The sequence below is a fragment of the Pleurodeles waltl genome, chromosome 2_1, assembly GCF_031143425.1.
Source record: "Pleurodeles waltl isolate 20211129_DDA chromosome 2_1, aPleWal1.hap1.20221129, whole genome shotgun sequence".
Taxonomy (NCBI): domain Eukaryota; kingdom Metazoa; phylum Chordata; class Amphibia; order Caudata; family Salamandridae; genus Pleurodeles; species Pleurodeles waltl.
In genome coordinates, this window is record NC_090438.1 from 603295489 (window position 1) to 603317111 (window position 21623).

The 21623-nt window shown below is 41.5% G+C and overlaps 1 protein-coding gene across 1 annotated transcript in view; it reads right to left on the reverse strand.

The window, feature by feature from the left end:
* Positions 1 to 21623, reverse strand: part of MATCAP2 (microtubule associated tyrosine carboxypeptidase 2) — a 196933-nt gene that overhangs the window by 128334 nt on the left and 46976 nt on the right. Inside the window, exon 3 of the mRNA XM_069215542.1 lies at positions 6400 to 6543. Coding sequence (XP_069071643.1) covers positions 6400 to 6543 — 144 coding nt within the window. The remainder of the gene's footprint in view (positions 1 to 6399; positions 6544 to 21623) is intronic.

A 21623-nucleotide genomic window follows, 5' to 3' on the forward strand; every position in this document is an offset into this window, starting at 1 on the left:
GTGGAAACAAATATTTTATTTAATCAGAACAAATCAATACACTTGTGATGACATTTCCACACATTAACATTTGTGCGCTGTATACTTTTATCAATAAAACTGTATGTCTGTGCGAATGTAATGGTCATTTCAATTCAAGATGTGTTGTCTTTAATGGCAGTGCGCTACCACACCATGCATACTCCACTTTACGCCACTCCACTCCACACCTCTCCCCACCACTCCACTCTACTTTGCACCACTCCACTCTACACCTCTCTACTCTAATCTGTACCACTCTACCCCTCTCCAGTCTAGGCCACTCCACTCTGCACCACTACACTATACGCCACTTCACTCCACAACACTGCGCTGTCTGCCACTGTACTCTGCATTAATGCACTCTACTCTGTACAACTCCATTCTACGCCAGTGCACTCTATGCCAAACCACTCTACGCCATTCTAATCGTCTCTGCACCATTGTACTCTACACCACTCTACTCTATGCCACTACACTCTACGTCACTTCATTCTACTATGAAACAATCTGCTCTATGCCACTGCACTCTACACCACTTTTCTCCACTCTGTGCTACTCTACCCCACTGCACTCTACACCACTGCAATCTATGGTGTACCACTCCACTCTACTCTGCAGCACTCTACACTACGCCACTGCAATTTATGCTGTTCTACTCTAACCAATGAACATACACTACACCACTGCGCTCTACGCCAGTGCACTCTTAACCACTTTACTCAAAATGCACTCTATGCCACTGCTGTCTATGCCAATCTACTCTGCATCACAGCACTCTATGCCACTGTACTCTGCACCTCTGCACTCTATGCCAATGCACTCTACGCCACTCTACAATACACCACTGTACTCCATGACCCTCTAATCTGCAGCATTGCGCTCTACGCCACTGAACTGTACACACCACCCTACTCTGCATCACTGCACTCATGCCACTGTAATCTGCATCAATGCACTTTAATCTACTGTACACCACTCCACTCTAGGGCACTTCACTCTACTTTGAAAACATCTACTGTATGCCACTGCACTCTACGCAACTCCTCTCTATGCTATGAAAGTCCAGTCTACAGTGCACCAATGCAATCTACTCTGCCACTCAAATCTGCTCTGCACCACTCTATGCTACTACACTCTACAACACCATACTCTACCCTGCAACACTCTACTCTCTACCACTATACTCTACTCTGCAGGACTCCACGCCACTGCACTCTATGCCACTCTATTCTACTCTGCACCACTGTACTCTACACCAGTCTTCTCTACTCTGCATCACTCTACATCACTGCACTCCCCGCCAATGCATTATATGCCACTCTACTCTACTCTACTCTGCAACACTGCACTTTATCCCACTCTACTGCACTCTACACCAATGCACTCCATGTCACTACACTCTATGCCACTCTACTCTGCATCATTGCACTCTTTTCCACTTCACTCTACAGCCATCTACTTTACCTAGCACCACTCTACCATGCACTGCATCACTCTACGACACAGCACTCTGCACCACTGCACTCTGTGCCACTGCAATCTATGAGGTGCTACTCCACTCTGCGCCCCTCTACTCTTCACCACTTTGCGCTACTGCACTCTACTCTAAACCAGTGTACTCTACACCACTTTACTCAAAACCAATGCACTCTATGCCAATTTACTTAGCACCAATGTACTCTATGCAACTTCACTCTACACCACTCAACACCACTCTATGACACTTCACTCTGACATTACACTTCATGACACTAGACTCTGACACTCTATTCCATTAAACTCTAATCCACTCTGTGCCACTCTACAACACTTTCTCCACTCTGTGACTTCCTATGCAACCTCATGTACGCCACTCCGTTCCACTTTACTCCACTCTATTCTATGACACACTACTCCACTCTATGCCACTCCATGCCACTCTATGCCACTTCAATCTACGATGCTCTACTCCACTCCATGCCACTCCACTCTACGACCCTCTATGCAACTCCACTATACAACAATGTACTATGCTCAATGACACCCTACACAACTCTCTCTATGCCACTTCACGTTACTTTACTTCACTCTATGTCACTTCACTCTCTTCTTTATGCCACTCCACTCTTTGACGCTGCCACTCCACTCTGACACAACTCCACTCTGACACTACTTCACTCTACAACCACTACTACTTTATAGCATTGGCGCCTGAATAAATTTCTGATATCCATTGATTTCCTTCCCACTCATGTGAGACGTGAGTCAGATTTATCTTGGACTTTTTGGTTACAAGCACTTGGTAACCCTTTTATCTCAAGCTTAATTAAGGCTGAGAATGATTCCAATACTTGTCCAGGGGATCGAAACCTTGACTTGAATTTATGATATTGTGTATAAGTTGGTAAAAGCATAGGTACTATGAACTAATGACCTCTTGATTCATTATTTGAGTCATTCATGTAAAAGCCAGAGTATGAAAGCTTGTAAATCGTTGTGGAAGCTAACGACTGTGCTTTACAGGTTACTTTTCAGATCAAGCCTAGATAGCACGCATGCGCTGTCTGCAAGACCTATAGGACTTTGCTCCCGCCTGCTGTTGCCTGCTGCTTACCATAGGTTGAAGGCGGTGTTGCTCTTGTTTTGCTGCCTCCTAACTGGTCTGTCACTTCCTGCACTCAGCTGTGGGTCACCGGCCAAGTACAGTTTAATTACGCCTGGAATGTCTTTCTATTGTTTGGGCGGACTCATTTTGTTTTTGTTTCCTGCCTCTCGTGTTAGTCAGTAAGAACTCATGTTGACGTGCGTGGTTCGTTTTCAGCGTCTGCCCTTCACTTGGTCCTTACTTTACATAATGAGTAAATAAAAGCACTTGTGACATATGTGTGTTTTGTCCTTTTTTTATGGCTTTCTATAGCGTAAAATCGACCCAGGAATGAATCCTCAACAGCGGCTCTCCCAGCACAGCGGGAGAGCCGTTACTACAATATTCACTGCACTCGGTGAAACTCACCCCATAATGCTTTGCAGGCATTCCTTTTAAAACACATTGTTGGCCATAACTCGGCCTGTGGTGATCCTATGGCAATGGGGCCACCACCAAAACATTCAGAACAATGTGCTCTTTCTGTCCAGGACATCTTGTGTGTCACACTAGGTTAGAGGGGGCCCAAAACCATAGCCTTTTCCAACATTCAATACATATTTAAACTCTCTTATAGCTGGAACTTTTGTTTTTATAGCTGACAGCAGTTTGTGTTATAAAGGCCTTGTTTGTGATAATAATCTGACAGTTTTGCTTGGCATGCAAATGTGTAAGGCACTATGCTCTCCAAGGGCTGAAAAATGATAATTGCAAAAAGGCACTACTAACTCAGTAGGCTCCACTAGAACATCTAGCCTCAACCAGTGGTATTGCATCTTCTGCTAATGCACAAACACAGTTTATTTCTGATAAAGGTTTAATATATGCGTAACCACAGGTTATTTCTGATGAAGGTTTAATGAACAGCATGGCTGAAATTTTTCAGCCATTTCACTGAGAACATGGGCCTTCTCCAGCCGTTTCTGGGTTTGGGGAACATTCTGAGCTTCTGACTTCAGAAAAAGTTCTGGCAGTGTTCTGTGACACTGTTTTATGAGTGCTTTTGGCTCCACAGTGACATCTAGCCATCACCAGTGGCACTGCATCTTCTGCTTTTGACTCTACAGGGATACCTAACACAGCCAGTGGTACTGCACCTTCTGCTGTTGACTCTACAAGGACATCTAGCCACCACCAGTGATACTGCACCTTCTGCGGTTGACTCTACTGGGGTATCTAACCACAAACAATGCTACTGCAACTTCTGCTATTGAGTCTACAAGAACATCTACTAATGACCTGCAGCACTGTACCCTTGTGCCGCTGACTCCACAATTAAATATTTTAAAGGCCTGCTAGGCATGAAAATGTGTAATACACTATGCCCTCCAGGGGCTGATTATATGGTTACACTGCAATGTTCTTTGTCATTCTATTTTTCATGTGATTATGCCCGCTAGGAGATGACTATATGGTTACATGACTATGTTTCTTCCGAATGCTATTTTTAATGTGGTGCTCTGTTGGGGCTGTTCGGCCCATTACAGTCTAATGCCAAGTGTATTTAGGAATGCACAAACACAGTTTATTTCTGATAAAGATTAAATGTGCTGCATGGCTAAATTAATTTATAAGGTCCCAAATGTGAGGTTGTCATTATCATTTACAACGCAACAGCTCTAACTCTCGCTAATGCAAGACCTATTGCATTGCAAATGCTTGTTACCTTTTCTTGTAATTGGTGACATTGGGTCATCCAGATAACTTGTGTAATGCCCGAATACCAAAGCATTTCTCGATTTCCCCTGATAATGTTTTCCCACTACATTTGATCTTTTATATTTTGATTGAATAAATGCACAAAACCCTCAATTTGGAAACTAGTTTAAAATCATTGTTTACTGGAGTGGTGTTGCGTTTTACTCAAGGGACTCCTGTTCCTTTAGAGTTAGTTTACTACATTCTACTTACTCCAAGACACTACGCCACACCAATCGATGACACTATGACACATCATTCTCCTATACGCCATTAGCTTTTAGCCATTCTGAATAGTATTCTCACTTGTGTAGAGCATGGCTAAAACACATTGGCAAAGCGAATGGATCTTGCATAGGTCAGACCTATTGGCTTTGCCAATGCTTGTTTATAAGTTAAGAACTCCAAGATGACTTGCAATATCCTTATGTACGCAGGGGGTACTTTATCACATACAATACATGGTCACACCATCAACTTTACTACACACCACTTAAAACCTTAGTGCATTGCTTCTGTCATTGCATGGTATTAAAATAGAGCAGAAGAAAGAAAAGCAACATTCCGTTTGTTGCTTTAAACAGCTGCATTAATTATGCTCTGTGACCTGATTGGCTGCTAGCTTTGGCAGAAGACATTGTGATGTCAGAACTCAACTGTAATAACCTTAAGTAATTTTCTGATCTCTTTTCTTTATAATCAGTGAATGTTTTTTCTTTATTATCAGTGACTTAGTGTGTCACTAATAGCAGATTCTAAAACAATTAGTGACTGCTGTTTATACAGGGATTACAGAATCCCATGGTTTATATAGCCTGAAACTCCAAGTGCTTTTTCAGTGTAAATGCTCCCAGTTATGACTGGTGTGGCCCTGAGCTGCCCAAGATCAAACACAGGCGTAGAAGTGTCATTAGAATGTCAGTTTCAGACCACAGTTTAGAATTGTTGTACCTGATCGCTTTTATCTCCTGGTGCGGTTCCAATTGGCATGAGGCGAGGGGCATGGTGGGTGTGGGGCGCAAAGGGTATGCTCTTCCTTTTTACCCTCCTACCTTTAATTGCTTGGCTCACGAAGATACAAGGTTAATCAACATGTTATTTTCACATTTAAGTTAATTACTTTATGAATGTAAATAACAATAAAAGATACTTTCAGACTGTGACAACATGTCTTCCTTTCTTCCTTTTTCACGTCCAAACTATATGATGGTGTACATTAATCGGAGCCTGCAGTTCGCAAAGAACGGGTAATTTGTATAGGGTCGATTGAAAAGTCCCCAAGGCTGTCCCTGTCCCGCCAGGCTGTCCCTCTGCAATTTCTAAAAGTCGCATTTCTGAAAAAGAGTACTATGAAATCATTGTTATGTATGTTCACATTTAGGTTTCAGCATTTCTTTAAAGTGTTCAGATTGGGAATGGTTCGTTGGTTTCAGGAACATTGAGAGCTGTTTACAATATCGGGTAATTGGCATGTACTCTTTGAAAATAAAAATAATTTCATGGTATGCTTCTCTGTACACGCATTTTATTTTGTTAATGCATTTCACATCAATTTATTTTATTGAGTTATGATAGTGCGTGATGTGCATAAAAGTCATGAAGCAATTAGCAATGCTCACCACAATATTGCAAAAATGACAACTTTTCAAGTTTGAAATTCCAAATTACCACACAAATGGTTCGAACTGGCTTCTGCTGCCCTCAAAGAGCTTTTCGACAAATAATGAACTGTTAAAATTAGGTCATCTTAGAACTGGTTAATGGAGTGTAACCGCGTCTACTTGCTTCAGTTGGGATTTTTAACTATTAGAGTGTCTCATCCTTTTACCCTGGATATACATTTATTTCAGGGTCAACATCCAGTTCCAGAAACACACATTTGTAACTGGTCTCTTGGAGCCTTTATCCAGATTAGATCTTTAAAACACAACCCAGGTAATTTTCGTCGTTGAGGAGGGCTGCCCTGGTGTTTATATATATTGACTACTAAGTTTCAAACATATCCCTCGGCCAGCAACATAACATTCATTTGGCTGATGTCCTAGAACAATACCTACTTCTCCGATGCAGCCTTCTTTCTCCATGTACTTCCTCACTTGATACCAGATGCGGGGTTTGGGGAGCAGACTACCCCCAGTCGCTTGCTGGAACTTCTCGTAGCTTCCATACTTCTCTAGCGCCAGCACCATAATTTTGATGGCCTGCAAAAAGAATGATTGAGCATCAGTAAATAAAATGTCCATTTCAAAAACACAATGTGCGGATTTAGCTAAATTGTTATTGTACATTTTTATATTTCTATTGTCAAAGTCTATCAACGAAAAAATCTTAGATGGAAAACTAAGAGTGAAAAAGCTGTGAGGCTTTTCTGCCTTTCAAGATTACCACTTAGGAATGTTGAGCAGGCTTCATGATGAGTTACTCAACACTACCTCGTTTGTAGGTCGAGCCGACCAGACAGCAAAGCTGTCTAGTTGCAAAAGTGTAGTGCACACGCCTACAAATGTAGTTGCCAACCGTGTCATAGGCTTGTTTTTCTTATTTGGTCAAGCTGCACAGCATCAGAGGCGATGTACAGCATGGCTAAAAACAGTTAAAAAAAAGCCAAAAGATATAAAAGGCAAGACATATTGGATTTGCCAGTGCTCTTTGTTGTAGCTGGCTAGAGAATCTTCAACACTCTCAGATCGCTGTATTCAAAATAATACAGTGGGTGGGCTCTCAAGAACATGTTGCAATTTTTTTTTTAGTTACCAAAAGGACGGAGCGAGGAGCTAAGCTAACATATGGGGTTCAGTAATCGTATCATTCACAAATATATTTGTTGTGTGTCATTGGCGAGGCATGTGAAGTTCCACCTTTAAGCATCGTAGCCATTTTTTAATAAGGCCTCACTTTCAATGGTGAATGTAGAAAATTAACCACTGCAATACCCACAGGTTGCCAACAGGCACCATTACTTTAAGGATTTTGAGGACATATACAGTACTTTCCCCCATATTTTGTTACTTGCAGTTTCAGATCTCTTCCATTGTTCTCCCGATTTTCATTGTTTGGGCTCGCCAGAAATGGGAGGGATAGTGACAATAGCATTGGTTTGCATGGCGATCTGATTTAAGCATCAGGGTGAATGGACTCCGTTAACATACAAGACCTGCTGCTTCCCCCCACCCCAGCATTGCGGGCCTAGTGCATATTTGGGAGAACTCAGTGGACTGGCCATTGAACATAATTTGTGAAAATGTCTTACAATTAAAACAGCTGTCATGTTGAGGCCCTTTGCAAAACATGGAACAGCTGAGAAAAAGTGCATCAAGCTAGTCCCTTCATGCTACATTGATAGGCACTCCACTTGTGCAAGTTGCAAACTATCTAGAGACTGCTAAATAGACTCACTATAGTGAATCATTATTTCAAGTACAAAGTACTCGCAAATAGGAAATGTGTTAAACACACAGAAGATACCAACAATTGGAAGCAGGTGGTAACCAGTTACAATGTATTCAAGGGGGGCCAAAAAGCATTGCAGTGTTTCACAATGGCTGCACCCTATGCTGTAGTGAGGAGGATGCAGATTCTTGACATATTACTGTAGAATAGAGACCATATTTAAGTTTAAACAAAAAAACAATATTTTCTTTCATTCTTGAAGAAAGTTTCATAGTATGTTTTACTACTTGCGCCCTTGTTGCCCGGTAGTTGATGTTTCTGAATGCTGTGTGGCCCTTTCTCGTCTATTTCCAATCACTCAGGCTTTTAGTGCTCCTTAATGTAGCTAGCTCCCCAATGGAAATCCAGCTCACATTTGAGCCCTCCTCTATTTCCAAAACCGACCTGGCTACCCCGATTCCTGCATTAGCAGTTTACGTTTCCTATAAGATGTTTGCTATTGAGCTATGCTCCATTATACAGCACCACTACGGGGATTAACAACACCTACAAGTTAGCAGTTCTTCGACACACAGTTCAGGTGACAAAAACCAACCTTTCAACAGAACAGGATTGGAGGTGATTGTTCCTGTGCCTCTGTTGATGCCCGTGTGATGTAGAGTCTTGAACCATTTCTGGGGTCATTTATAGCCATAGTGCTGATTTCCTTCAACCTTTTTTCAAGTTCCTGCAAGATTGTTGTTCGCCCTTGCATAGAACTCTTCAAAGCCTTAACTAATGGCTTCATTACCTTCACAAATGGTTCTTTCTAATTTTGCTACCCATCTACTCCAATTCAGCAGTAGCCATGTGCTGCTCTCTTTGAATTTTCAAAAGTGATTGTTCCAAAGCTTGAAATTTGGCTGGAGTAGGGGAGCTTTCCCGGTTTTCTCTAATTCTGGACCTTACAGCAGACAGCAAAGCCCTTTTTTCTTTTTCACAAAAGAACGGGATGTTGTTGGGTGATATTGAGTTACTGCAGAGGAAGTGATAGTTGTTGCTGGATCTCCTAATGTACGGAAGATATTTTAGCTGTTTGGCAGCCTAAGGTAGGAATGGCAATCACAATTTCAGCATTTGTGTAACAAGATGATTCACCAATATCCTCTGTTTCTGGTGGTGCTGTATGAGAAAGACGAGCTGTTACAGGTCAAAAACAATGAAAATATTTATTTAATATAAATGACCAGCATGTTTTCAAAATTACCCATACTAAACCTGAATTAAAATTCAAATTTAATTTCATGTTTGAGTTTCAGTATCAAGATTTTTTTACATAGGACATCGAGGTAGAAATGTAAAGATAAAAATGTTGTATATAAGTCTTGGTTTTATGCACATGGTCTACATTACCCACAACGCATTGTTTCTAAACACTTTAAAGTGCAGAAAAATGCATCATTTTATCAACAATTCTGGTGTTATTTTTTACACGTTTTAAAACTAGTGTTTAATGTAAAAAAATGTTTTATAAATAAAGTGTAAATAACAACCTATAGCATCAATACAGGGGCTAAGGTGTATATATTCCATACTCCAAAGAAAGCTTTAGGCTAGGATGTCATTTCTATTCATTTGTGTTTGGTTCTCCACCTATAGCTGCAGACTCCTTTCTTCTTGTTTCTAGCTTCTCCTTGGAGTGAGAACGCAGGACGTCCCAGCATTTCCTGCCTCTTTCAACTTCCACTAATCACTTTGTGACACTCACATCATTAGTCCTTTGCTGGATTTTGTCCAGATTTGGTTTTGCTTGTCCCTGTAACAAATATGGATGTTTTGCCAAAGAGCATGTCACATTCAAAGACACATTTTCCACTGGTATTGGCAGCTCTTGATTGCAGAAATGTGTCCTTTCTCTTTCTGCCCAACTCACCCCGGTGGATTGTGGTTGGACAGGGTGCTAGCAGATAGTCCTCTGTAGGTGGAGCTGTTTTGCTCTGCTGTGCTGTGCAGCTGAATGTAAATGTAGTTCCTAAAATAGATGAGGTCATCACTTGCTGCTGGTGTGACAGTCACAATTTGTGACTCATACCGATTCACATTTTCCAGTTTCATGTTAAAAAATACTGAATGCTTGTCAATTGCTAACTGCGTATAAGAAAGGTAAGTCAATCATATTTAGTAATTCATATTTGGGATCCAATTTTAGTCACGATTTAGGAATCTTTAAGCAGTATTTGCAACCATCAGAGCCACTGTTTGTGAATGTGTAAAATAGGCTAGTTATGAAAATTAAAGGCTCCCACTGAGACAGACCTGTAATTCTTAGCCATTGTTGCATCCTTTGGACATTTCAGGTTTGGTAATAGTTTAAATGAATTCCTGAATTAAGTATCAGCTACCCAGTTTGCCTTAAAATAGCTTGGTTTTGTGTATTGTCAATGATTACTTGAGCTCTAGCAGAAAGCTGCACTATTAAGACAGGCCTAAAAAGACTGTGGGAGAAAACTAAAAAGCAACAAGCAAAAACCACAGAGAACTCAATTCACAACAATTTTAGGCGTGAATTAGGGATGATGGAGGGGTTGGTGGACAGAGTTTATTCTGTCCCCATGGTGGAGGACAAAACCTCTGCCATCCCTAGGTTACTCCACCCACCAAATAAAAAGTTGCCGCCTGCCCCGTGCGCAACCCATTGACTCAACTACATTGACAGAGACAACGTCATGGTGGTCCCTGTCAATGTAGGAAAATTTTACAGATGGTACCGTCGGCCATGATGGCCAGCATTCAAACTTTTCAAAGAATATTTTGATTTTCAAAAACAATCTCCCAAAACAGGAGTTTGTTTTTGAAACACAAAAAAACTAATGCTCCCACACTCTGGTAATTTTCTTCCAGGAAGTGTGGGTCATTACTGTTTTTTTCCTGCTCCTTATTGCAGGATTTTCCTGGGGTGACAGATAGGAGAAAAAGCTTTACACCATCCACTTTAAATAAGGTGGGAGTGTGAAGTATTTTTTTCTGTGGCCTCTACTCCATCAGGCTATTGGAAGAGGCATTTGGTTGACAAAGGTCCGGAAATACTTATGGTCCACCAGACTCTAAATGACGCTGGAAGATTGTGGGGTTGGCTGACAGGGTACTCCATCACATTTGTGACTTAGGGCCTGATTTAGATATCGGCGGATGAGTTACTCCTTCACAACAGTGACGGATACCCCGTCTGCCGAAATCTAAATACTATAGGACATAATGGGATTTAGATTTTGACCCCCAATATATAAATCAGGCCCTCAGTACTCTATCTGCCAAGCTCTAAATTAGGCCCTAGCTCTGGTAGTACACCTTCAGGAAAATCTTTGTCAATCAGGTTTATACAGCAGAAACTGCTCATATAAGACATTTAAAAATATATATTTATTAGACATTCAGCAACTTTACTATTACAGTAGTTGTTACTGAAGTCTTTATATTAAAATAAAAATATCAAATAATCTTGTAACTGATATTTTGTCTCAAAATGCTGTATGCTGAAATTTGTGTAGCTCATATTTCAGCATTAATCCCTTATTAGAAGCCATGCAAATTTTGAAGGCTAATACAAGAGGCAAGATAACCTAAATTATTCAAACATTCATTTCTCACTGCTTTTTAAAACTTTAAAAAAAGCTAAAGTGTCTGAGAAAGTAAACTGTCAATCATCCTTAGCAGAAGCTAACGAAACAAAGTAATATCAGAGGATACATTTAATCATAGAGTATGTCTTGTATTGTTTCTAGAATAAAAAATAGAAAGTATCACGCTGATGCAAGATTGTGTGGGACCTATGTTATGTGGGACTACTGCTATCAATTGCATTTTCTTCATCCAGAGCACCAATTTAAATCCAATTGGCCTACTAATAATTGAGTGTCTGTATGAATAATGATAAACAAGTTCAGTTTCTTGGTTCAAGGCATGCATGTCATATTCTGATTTACAGTTTTAACAGTAGGAGTGATTCTTTAAAAGAGTAGATTAGAAGCAAGCTGTTGGAATTACACTTCCTGTAGGCAGAAGGGGTTATGGAGAATTAGCTCCTGAGGTGGGTGCTCTGAAAGATTCAGCAAAGAAATAGGTCAGCTTAATTATCTCCTGCAGTACTTCCTCAACAGTTCTTACAGTTTTTATGATTTGTCTTGATCTATGTTTCATGTTAAGTAGGTGAGTGAAATGCCTACGTCTATGAAGTGCCCTCTCTTTTGCACAAGCTGTATTAGCACACGCTTGTGTGACTCGTGATCGAAGCCTGTCCCTTTATCTAGTAGCAGTGAGCGTATGGTATCTGAAGCATAGCCCAAGCACTTAAAATTACTTTTTTTGTTGTTAATTGATCCATGTCAAACATACATCCAAAAACTGTGTTCACAACATATACCTGTTAGAGGTTAGTTTAATTTTCAGTAAGGGCAACTTGTTGAGAAAAAGACTGTGATGGATTTTTGTTTTCCATGTTCGTTTATTTGCTGTAAGCTAAGTTTTCTTTAACAACTAGCTTGTTCAAGATCCAAATCGAAATACAGTTATTTTCAAAAGGACAATTCTTCTGTACAAACACCATTCTCAACAGTGTGGTTAGAGACAACACTTTAGTAGAATAATAGCTAACATGGGTTTTGCCCCTTATGGCTATGAGCCTGAGCTGGCTCTTTGATGCACATTATACAAAAATACATATTGTATTTTGATTACATTGAATGTATTGTATGTATAGGTCGCCAACTGGTAAGTGAACAAATAATTTCCTCCCTGCGCACTTGTGGGTACAGAAAATATGTGGCACAATGCACTCCATAAGTCGTATTTAGCTCTAAATGTATTTATTTAATCACAAGCTCCAATTAGCATTGATAAATACAAAATAAAAAAATTAGTACACAACAATTAGACAATTAATACACATTTAAAAAGAAGTTCAAATTTTTAAAACACAGTAGCAGTCAAGGGAGTCAATGGATCCATATTGCTATGGAGAAACATAGTCTCAAGAAACCATAGATGTGTCATATGTAACATGAGAAAAACAAAACATGATACAAGCCTTGATACCATGATGACAAATGTGGCAGATTTTCTCTCCCTTCTACCTAAAGAGTATTTTAATAGTAAATTCCCAGTTTTTAATTCCGAGAAGAAGCTAATAAAAATAATGGTAGATCAATATTGCTGTTTCCTTCTAAAATGAGCCTATTTGTATAATTTAAGGTTCATACAAGGTATACCATAGGCTAAAATCTTGCCTTTAGCTACTGCATTCTTCATGTGTGGCACAGTTTTCCAACTCAACATATACAAATGAGTAACGTTTAACTCATTCAATGTGAATTTTATATTTTTTTGAGAACCTAAATAAATGTCCATGTATAAGTTTGAGTTGACCATAATTTTTTAAAGAATATGGAAAAGACTTAAAATATGAAATCTAACAAATATCGCCCTGCCGGCTTTATAGTACGTCCTTATTTCTCCAAAATGTAAGTCCTAGAGCCTATTTAGGGGGGCTGTTCTGCAAAGACAAAATTTTCCTTTCACAAACCTGAGATTTAATTTTAAAAACTTGATTTTTTTAAAAGGTAAAAACTGAACTGCATATGAAAGAGATGGAAGCTCTTTTATTTCGAAAACCTTCAATGAATGTAAAATATATCTTTGTGCATCGAGGTTTATTTTTCTAGATTCCACCAAAACATGTTATGTGCTGGGTGCTGCTGAGTATGGAGATGAACTGAACTATTTTGTAATAAAGAGCGGCCAAGATAGGTGTCCTGCTTAATCCTCTCCATTTTCTTGTTTTTGACTCGCCAAACTAAATTTTGGAAATCTTTGAAATTTGGGAAAAATTACCACTTTGCTTTTACCTATATTAACTATTAGAAAGGGAACATCTGCATCAGGATTGAAAACATCGGAACCACGCTGAATGCCAATAGGAGTTGAATCAAAAATTATGATATAATCTGCATGTAACACAATGTGAAAAGCGCTATTGCCATATCATTTGGAACATTCGAATCCCTTCCACTGACTGTAGAAAACTATAGCTATAAAGTCAAAAACAAGAGTTTATCAAGAAGGCAACCCTGTTTCAACACATTCTGAGTGATAATGTGGGCAGTTAAAACTTTGTCCAAGTCAATTAATATTGTGCACCATGTTTCAGTGTGCCGGGCGATTACAATTTTTAATAAACCAGAGGGGATCCCTAGGTTACTCAACTTATGCCAGAAAGTGGGGCTGCCTACATTATCAAAAGCTGAAGTAAAGTCAATAAAAGCAGTGTATACTGGTTGGCTTTCAATCAAATTATATTTATATAAATAGTATGTACCACAGCCACATTATCAGAGACAGAACATTGGACGTGAACGCTATATTGTTCAATGGGCAGCATCTTCATCTCAGTAACCTACTCCTGAAGATGTTCCAATAAAGATTTACAGAATAAGTTCCCGCTAGCTACAGAAGTTTAATTGGTAGGTAGTTCTGATGTAGGACTCTAGAGATCTGTCTATGATGAAGGACAATATTACTCACTCTCCAAGGATCTATAACTAAATCCTACAAACAGCATTCCCAAACAAAGGATACAAAAACATAACCCAGCTCAGTGAATCCTTTTCATTATTGTAATTGAAATACCATTGTGTTAGAAATGTGGTCTTTGGTTGGCAGTCAGCTTACCCCCTTGTCCAAGCAAGGACCCTCGCTCTAGTCAGGGTAAAAGAGAATCACCCTCAGCTAACCCCAGCTTACCCCCTTCGTAGCTTGGCACGAGCAGTAGGCTTAACCTCAGAGTGCTGGGAGTAAAGTATTTGTACCATCACACATAGTAACTTAATGAAAACACTACAAAATTACACAACACAAGTTTAGAAAAATAGAGAATATTTATCTAAACAAAACAAGACCAACATGTCAAAAATCTACAATACACAAGTCAAGTTATCAATTAAAAAACAAAAAGAGTCTTCATGTAGTTTTAGACACACACTAACACTGTTAACGTGAAAACGTACCTTGGGTGCGTAAAAAATAACGCCGCATGGGCGAGTGTGCATCAAAAAGGGCTTGCGATGCGTCAATTTCACTCACGAGCGAGACCTTGTATTGTTTCTCCTTTCGTCGGGTTGGTGCGTGTCGTTTCTTCTCTCTGCAGGAGAGCGGTGCGTCGATCCGGTCAGCACTCTCGGGTCCGGGCAGGCCTTGCATTGTTTTTACACGCCCAGCAGTGTTTGCGTCAGAAATCCAGCCGCACGATGATCCGAAAACCACCAAGCGCGGGTTGCGATCTCACTAGCCCCCGTCAGCGATAATGTGTGGCGTTTCTCCAGCTCTGTGCGTCGATTCTTCTGTAGCGTTGCAGGCGAGCGTTGATTTTCAGCCAGCGGCGCGTCGATTTTTCAGCTGCAGATCTGTGTTGCGTCGATCTTTTCCCCGTACAGCGTTCTGTGCGTGGATTTCTTCCTCTTAGGCTGTCAGCTTCTCCTTTCAAGGTCCCAGGAACTGGATGGGCACTACTTGGCAGAGTAGGAGTCTCTCCAGAGACTCCAGGTGCTGGCAGAGAGAAGTATTTGTTGTCCCTTAGACTTCAAACAACAGGAGGCAAGTTCTAAATCAAGCCCTTGGTGATCTTCACAAGATGGAAGGCACACAATGTCCAGTCTTCGCCCTCTTACTCTGGCAGAAGCAGCAACTGCAGGATAGCTCCACAAAGCACAGTCACAGGAAGGGCAGCTGTTCTTCCTCAGCTCTTCAGCTCTTCTCCAGACAGGCCCTCCTCTTGGTTTCCAGAAGTGTTCTAAAGTCTGTGGTTTTGGGTGCCCTTCTTATACCCATTTTCTCCTTTGAAGTAGGCCTACTTCAAAGCAAAGTCTCTCTTGATTGTGAAATCCTGCCTTGCCCAGGCCAGACCCCAGGCACTCACCAGGGGGTTGGAGACTGCATTGTGTGAGGGCAGGCACAGCCCTTTCAGGTGTAAGTGACCAATCCTCCCCTCCCTTCTAGCACAGATGGCTCATCTGAAAATGCAGACTACACCCCAGCTCCCTTTGTGTCACTGTCTAGTGTGAGGTGCAACCAGACCAACTGTCAAACTGACCCAGACAGGGAATCCACACACAGGCAGAGTCACAGAAATGGTATAGGCAAGAAAATGCTCACTTTCTAAAAGTGGCATTTTCAAACACACAATCTTAAAATCAACTTTACTAAAAGATGTATTTCTAAATTGTGAGCTCAGAGACCCCAAACTCCATATGTTCATCCGCTCCCAAAGGGAATCTACACTTTAATCATATTTCAAGGAAGCCCCCATGATAACCTATGAGGGGGACAGGCCTTGCAACAGTGAATAATGAATTTAGCAGTATTTCACTGTCAGGACATATAAAACACATTACTATATGTCATACCTTAACCATACACTGCACCCTGCCCTTGGGGCTACCTAGGGCCTACCTTAGGGGTGCCTTACATGTAAGAAAAGGGAAGGTTTAGGCCTGGCAAGTGGGTACACTTGCCAAGTCGAATTTACAGTTAAAAAGGCACACAGAGACACTGCAGTGGCAGGTCTGAGAAATGATTACAGAGCTACTTATGTGGGTGGCACAACGAGTGCTGCAGGCCCACTAGTAGCATTTGGTTTACAGGCCCTGGGCACCTCTAGTGCCCTTTACAAGGGACTTACTAGTAAATCAAATATGTAAATCATGGATCAACCAATGACATACACATTTTGTAAAGGAGCACTTGCACTTTAGCACTGGTTAGCAGTGGTAAAGTGCCCAGAGTAACAAAAACAGCAAAATCAGAGTCCAGCACACATCAAAAACCTGGGAAACAGATGCAAAAAGTTAAGGGAGACCACGCCAAGGATGAAAAGTCTAACACATTGGAATCCTCTGCTGTTTCAGGCTTTCTTTATGTTAATTGAAATTTCATTAATAGAAGGACATGTGAGAACAGTGGAAGCTGCATGAGGTGACTTAAATGAAAAACTTCTGTTTCCTCAATCTATTGAGACCATAATGTTTTCAGCACAAAGTAGGGAAACATAGGTACACCATTCCTACTCAGTAATGAACATTGTTGATCTGTATGATTTTGACACAATGTACAGTGGTAGAGGATGCCAGTATTTTGGCAGAGCATTAGCTTTAGTAGTTTATTGGAGTGAACACCAAGACTGGTCTTGTAATTTCTGGGGGTGAGTACTGTATATCAAATGTGAAAGCATGATGTCACTCCTTCAACAACTGCAATTTAACAGTCAAAGCAAAAGAGTGATACTTAGGGTGACTATCTCCCGCCAGGTAATTTTGACACTGTTTCCAGTCGTGGACTTTGGTGAGTTACTGTCATTCGTTATTCGTGTACAGTCTTGTTTTGAATCCATTTAACTAATTAGACTAATATGCTTGAAAACAATAAATTCTAGTTGAAGGCTCAGGCCAAGAGTCAGTGTCCATAATTACATGGAGGGAAATGCTCACCCTAGTCAGTGTCTTATTAGATGTCAATTTACAAGCATTGGTCATTCTAATGGTAATTACTTGCCTCTACGTAGTGTGGCGCAATCTTTAGAAATCGAAATAAATCATGAAAAAAACAGAAAGAATGATGATACTGGGAAAAGCATGTATAGGGTGCAAATTGTTTCAAATTCTTTGCACAGGAGTTTGCCTTTTCAATGCATCTTGGGGTCCTAAATGGTCATTGTCAGTTGAAGCATAAGTATAAAGCAGCAAAGGACAGCTGCCATTGCAGTCAGTCCGGTTGAAAAGTTAGTCACTGTGGTCTTTCGCTCAAAGTCTTGGACATAACTTTGAAACTTGCCTTCTGGAAGGTCATAAGTATTTGTTTGGAGATCAGTAACATACATGAAGATGGGTATCTGAGATGGTGATGTGTGGACAAGTGTTTTACATCAAGAACAGCAAATTGGATTGGAGAGCTCTTACACCATATTGAAGAGGGACTATGTCACAGAAAATCATGTAGTTTTTAATCACTGTAAAATGTTTTTCTAAATTCAAAAGACGTAGATGTTTTGAATTCATGCATTCTATCTAATATATTTAATTCTCAGAATGTGAATGTTTCTGTTAGTAGAACCCATGTAAGAGAATAATGAGCAAATCTATTTTAGTACTTTCACCACATTGGAGGTGTGTAATATTCACAATCTGTATACAACATAGCAGTCATAGACATGTGCTGATGACATAGAAGCGTATATACATGGGTCTATTAACAATGTAGCATATTTAAGTTCTACAGAGTTAAGTAAGGTAAATTCTTGAGTACCCTCAGTACAATCAGGTTTTGCTTTACTAATAGTGTGCTGGAAATTTGGTATTGTCTGTGTTGATGTCCAATGTCCATATTGGTGCAATGTTTGTTCATGATTTTTCAAATCAAATCAAATCATTAACATTTATAAAGCGCGCTACTCACCCGTGCGGGTCTCAAGGCGCTAGGGGGGAAAGGGGGGGTTATCGCTGCTCGAACAGCCAAGTCTTTAGGAGTCTCCGGAAAGCGGAGTGGTCCTGGGTGGTCCTGAGGCTGGTGGGGAGGGAGTTCCAGGTCTTGGCCGCCAGGAAGGAGAAAGATCTCCCACCCGCCGTGGAGCGGCGGGTGCGAGGGACGGCAGCAAGTGCGAGGCCAGCGGAGCGGAGGGGGCGGGTGGGGACGTAGAAGCTGAGGCGTCTGTTGAGGTATTCCGGTCCCTTGTTGTGGAGGGCTTTGTGTGCGTGGGTGAGAAGACGGAAGGTGATCCTTTTGCTGACTGGGAGCCAATGCAGGTGTCTCAGGTGTGCGGAGATGTGGCTGTTGCGGGGTACGTCGAGGATGAGGCGGGCCGAGGCGTTTTGGATGCGTTGCAGGCGGTTTTGGAGTTTGGCGGTGGTCCCGGCGTAGAGGGTGTTGCCGTAGTCCAGGCGACTCGTGACAAGGGCGTGGGTCACGGTTTTTCTGGTGTCGGCGGGGATCCAGCGGAAGATCTTGCGGAGCATGCGGAGAGTGAGGAAGCAGGCGGAGGACACGGCGTTGACTTGCTTGGTCATGGTGAGAAGAGGGTCCAAGATGAAGCCGAGGTTGCGGGCGTGGTCTGCGGGGGTCGGTGCGGTGCCGAGGGCCGTGGGCCACCAGGAGTCGTCCCAGGCGGACGGGGTGTTGCCGAGGATGAGGACTTCCGTTTTTTCAGAGTTCAGCTTTAGGCGGCTGAGCCTCATCCAATCTGCGACGTCCTTCATACCCTCTTGTAGGTTGGTCTTGGCGCTGGCGGGGTCCTTGGTGAGGGAGAGTACAAGTTGGGTGTCGTCGGCGTAGGAGGTGATGATGATGTCGTGCTTGCGTACGATGTCGGCGAGGGGGCTCATGTAGACATTGAAGAGTGTCGGGCTGAGCGATGAGCCTTGAGGTACGCCGCAGATGATCTTGGTGGGTTCTGAGCGAAACGGAGGGAGGTAAACTCTTTGGGAGCGGTTAGCGAGGAAGGAGGCGATCCAGTCCAGGGCCTGGCCTTGGATCCCGGTGGAGCGTAGGCGGGTGATTAGGGTGCGGTGACAGACGGTGTCAAAGGCAGCCGAGAGGTCGAGGAGAATGAGGGCGACTGTTTCACCGTTGTCCATCAGGGTTCTGATGTCGTCTGTGACTGAGATGAGGGCGGTTTCCGTGCTGTGGTTGGTTCGGAATCCGGTTTGTGAAGGGTCGAGCAGGTTGTTGTCTTCCAGGAAGGTGGTCAGCTGTTTGTTGACGGTCTTTTCTATTACCTTGGCTGGGAAAGGTAGAAGAGAGATGGGGCGGAAGTTTTTCAGGTCGCTTGGGTCAGCCGTAGGTTTCTTTAGTAGGGTTTTTGGTAGTGTCTTGTTGCTGTTTCCTTTCTCAGCTGCCAAACAGTAGTTTGAGGCCCATATTTATACTTTTTTAGTGCTGCATTAGCGTAATTTTTTGACGGAAAAGCGGCGCAAACCTACAAAATATAATTGTATTTTGTACGTTTGCGCCACTTTTGCCTCAAAAAAGGATGCAAATGTGGAGCTAAAAAAGTATAAATATGGGCCAGAATGTCTGGGAGGTAGGGACCATCTTTGATCTTGTCAAACACAGACAACTTAATGAATTCAAGTGCTTACTTACAATGGTTACATTATGCAAAAAATCCACAATTTGTAAAATTACAGTACATAATCAGATATAAAAGTACACTGATTTTCATATAATAGTTCACTACTTCTAGATCGCCTCATTCTTACTTTAGATGCAAACTGATATGCTTCAGTGGTTAGATGGTATTAAGTATATGAACTGATTTATAATTCCTATGGGCTTGTATAGATATTGTGTAGGACGTGAGTGGGAAAGTAGGGAAAGGGGTTCAGAGAAAGTCAGACCAAAGAAAATAACATTTCAGTTACCAGTAGTAAAGTTCAGCATCCTTATTAAGGCTGTGTTTGGTCGTGTTATGACTAAGTACTATTTACTCTCTTTTTTTCTTAGAAGGATTTCTCTGTTGTCTCCTCTACTTTTATTTTACACACAGTCAATTTAATAAAATACAACATTTCTGTGGTACTCATATTAGAAGGAGACATCCATGACATTAAAAAAGCCCACTTGCTGCTCAAGTCAGTACGTGTAACAAACCCTCATCATCCTCCAGCTTGGATTGCCTCTGCTCGTTTAGCGGAACTCACTGGAAAACATCAAGTAGCCCGAAACCTAATCATGAAGGGAACAGAGATGTGTCCCAAGGTATGTCTCCTTCCTATGTCTGCCCTCTGTTATGAGAGAGAAAACAGTAACTCCTAGATAAGTTGTTATACTAGATACTTATGAATCCCTGCTCTAATTTTATATCACACTTAGTGTACCCATCACCATATGTCATGTCTCTATCAATCTATCCTCCATTCCCACTCTGACTCATCCCAAATCCATTCTACTACTTTCATCTCCTGAATAACCCTGCCTAAGCTCTTCCCTCTTCTTCCACATCTAACTCACCCAAACCTCACTTTACTACCATGATCTCCCAAACAACCCTACTAAATTCTCCCTCATTTATCTCACCCTGCTACTATGATCTCCCTAACCCTTTCCACAGACTCTTCCCTCCTCCATCCCCCCTTTACTCATCCCAAGCCTAAATCCTATTACCATAAACTCCCAATTAACACTTCTGGATTCTTCCCTCTTCCACCTCTCCATTACTCCAGTCAATCCAACTAACAAACTCACATATCCGCGGCTCAAATTAACTCATAATAATACTAAAACTGTACTCATATTTCCCTATACTAATCCGCCACTAATTCCTTTCGGGTTCCCGAGTAGGGTGCTACTCGACGAAAAGCGCTTTGACGCCTCGTCAGGGGTAGTAAGCGCTTTATAAATACTATTACAATACAAAAATATTAAAAGATTAAATGTTCACACTGCAGGAATTTGATGTCCTCTATGTTGGCATTTATGTAATGCCCTTATAGGTGATTGTTTGATACTGCCTAAAAGGTTGTGATGGGAACAAGAATGTCTCTGCATGGTGTACATTGTGTATCCCTGCCGTAAGTGCTCAACTGCATGTATTTGGTATATTGGGTGTTTTTTTTATTTTGGCCTGTAGTTACACTACTCTAGCATGTCTGCAGAGGCCCAGGTCTGTTCTTTGATATGAGCGAGCTCATAGATCTGTCCTGTGACCTGGAAGAGTGCACCCCACACGTTCTCATTGACTATCAGGAGTTTAGCACAAACAGCGGAGGTGGCAATGTACCATGGTTTGTGAATTCATTGCTGGGACTAGACGTTTTATGTGTGTCACTATAGAAACCTCAAACCTCTTTGTGCCTCTGTGGTTGGTGCTTAAGGC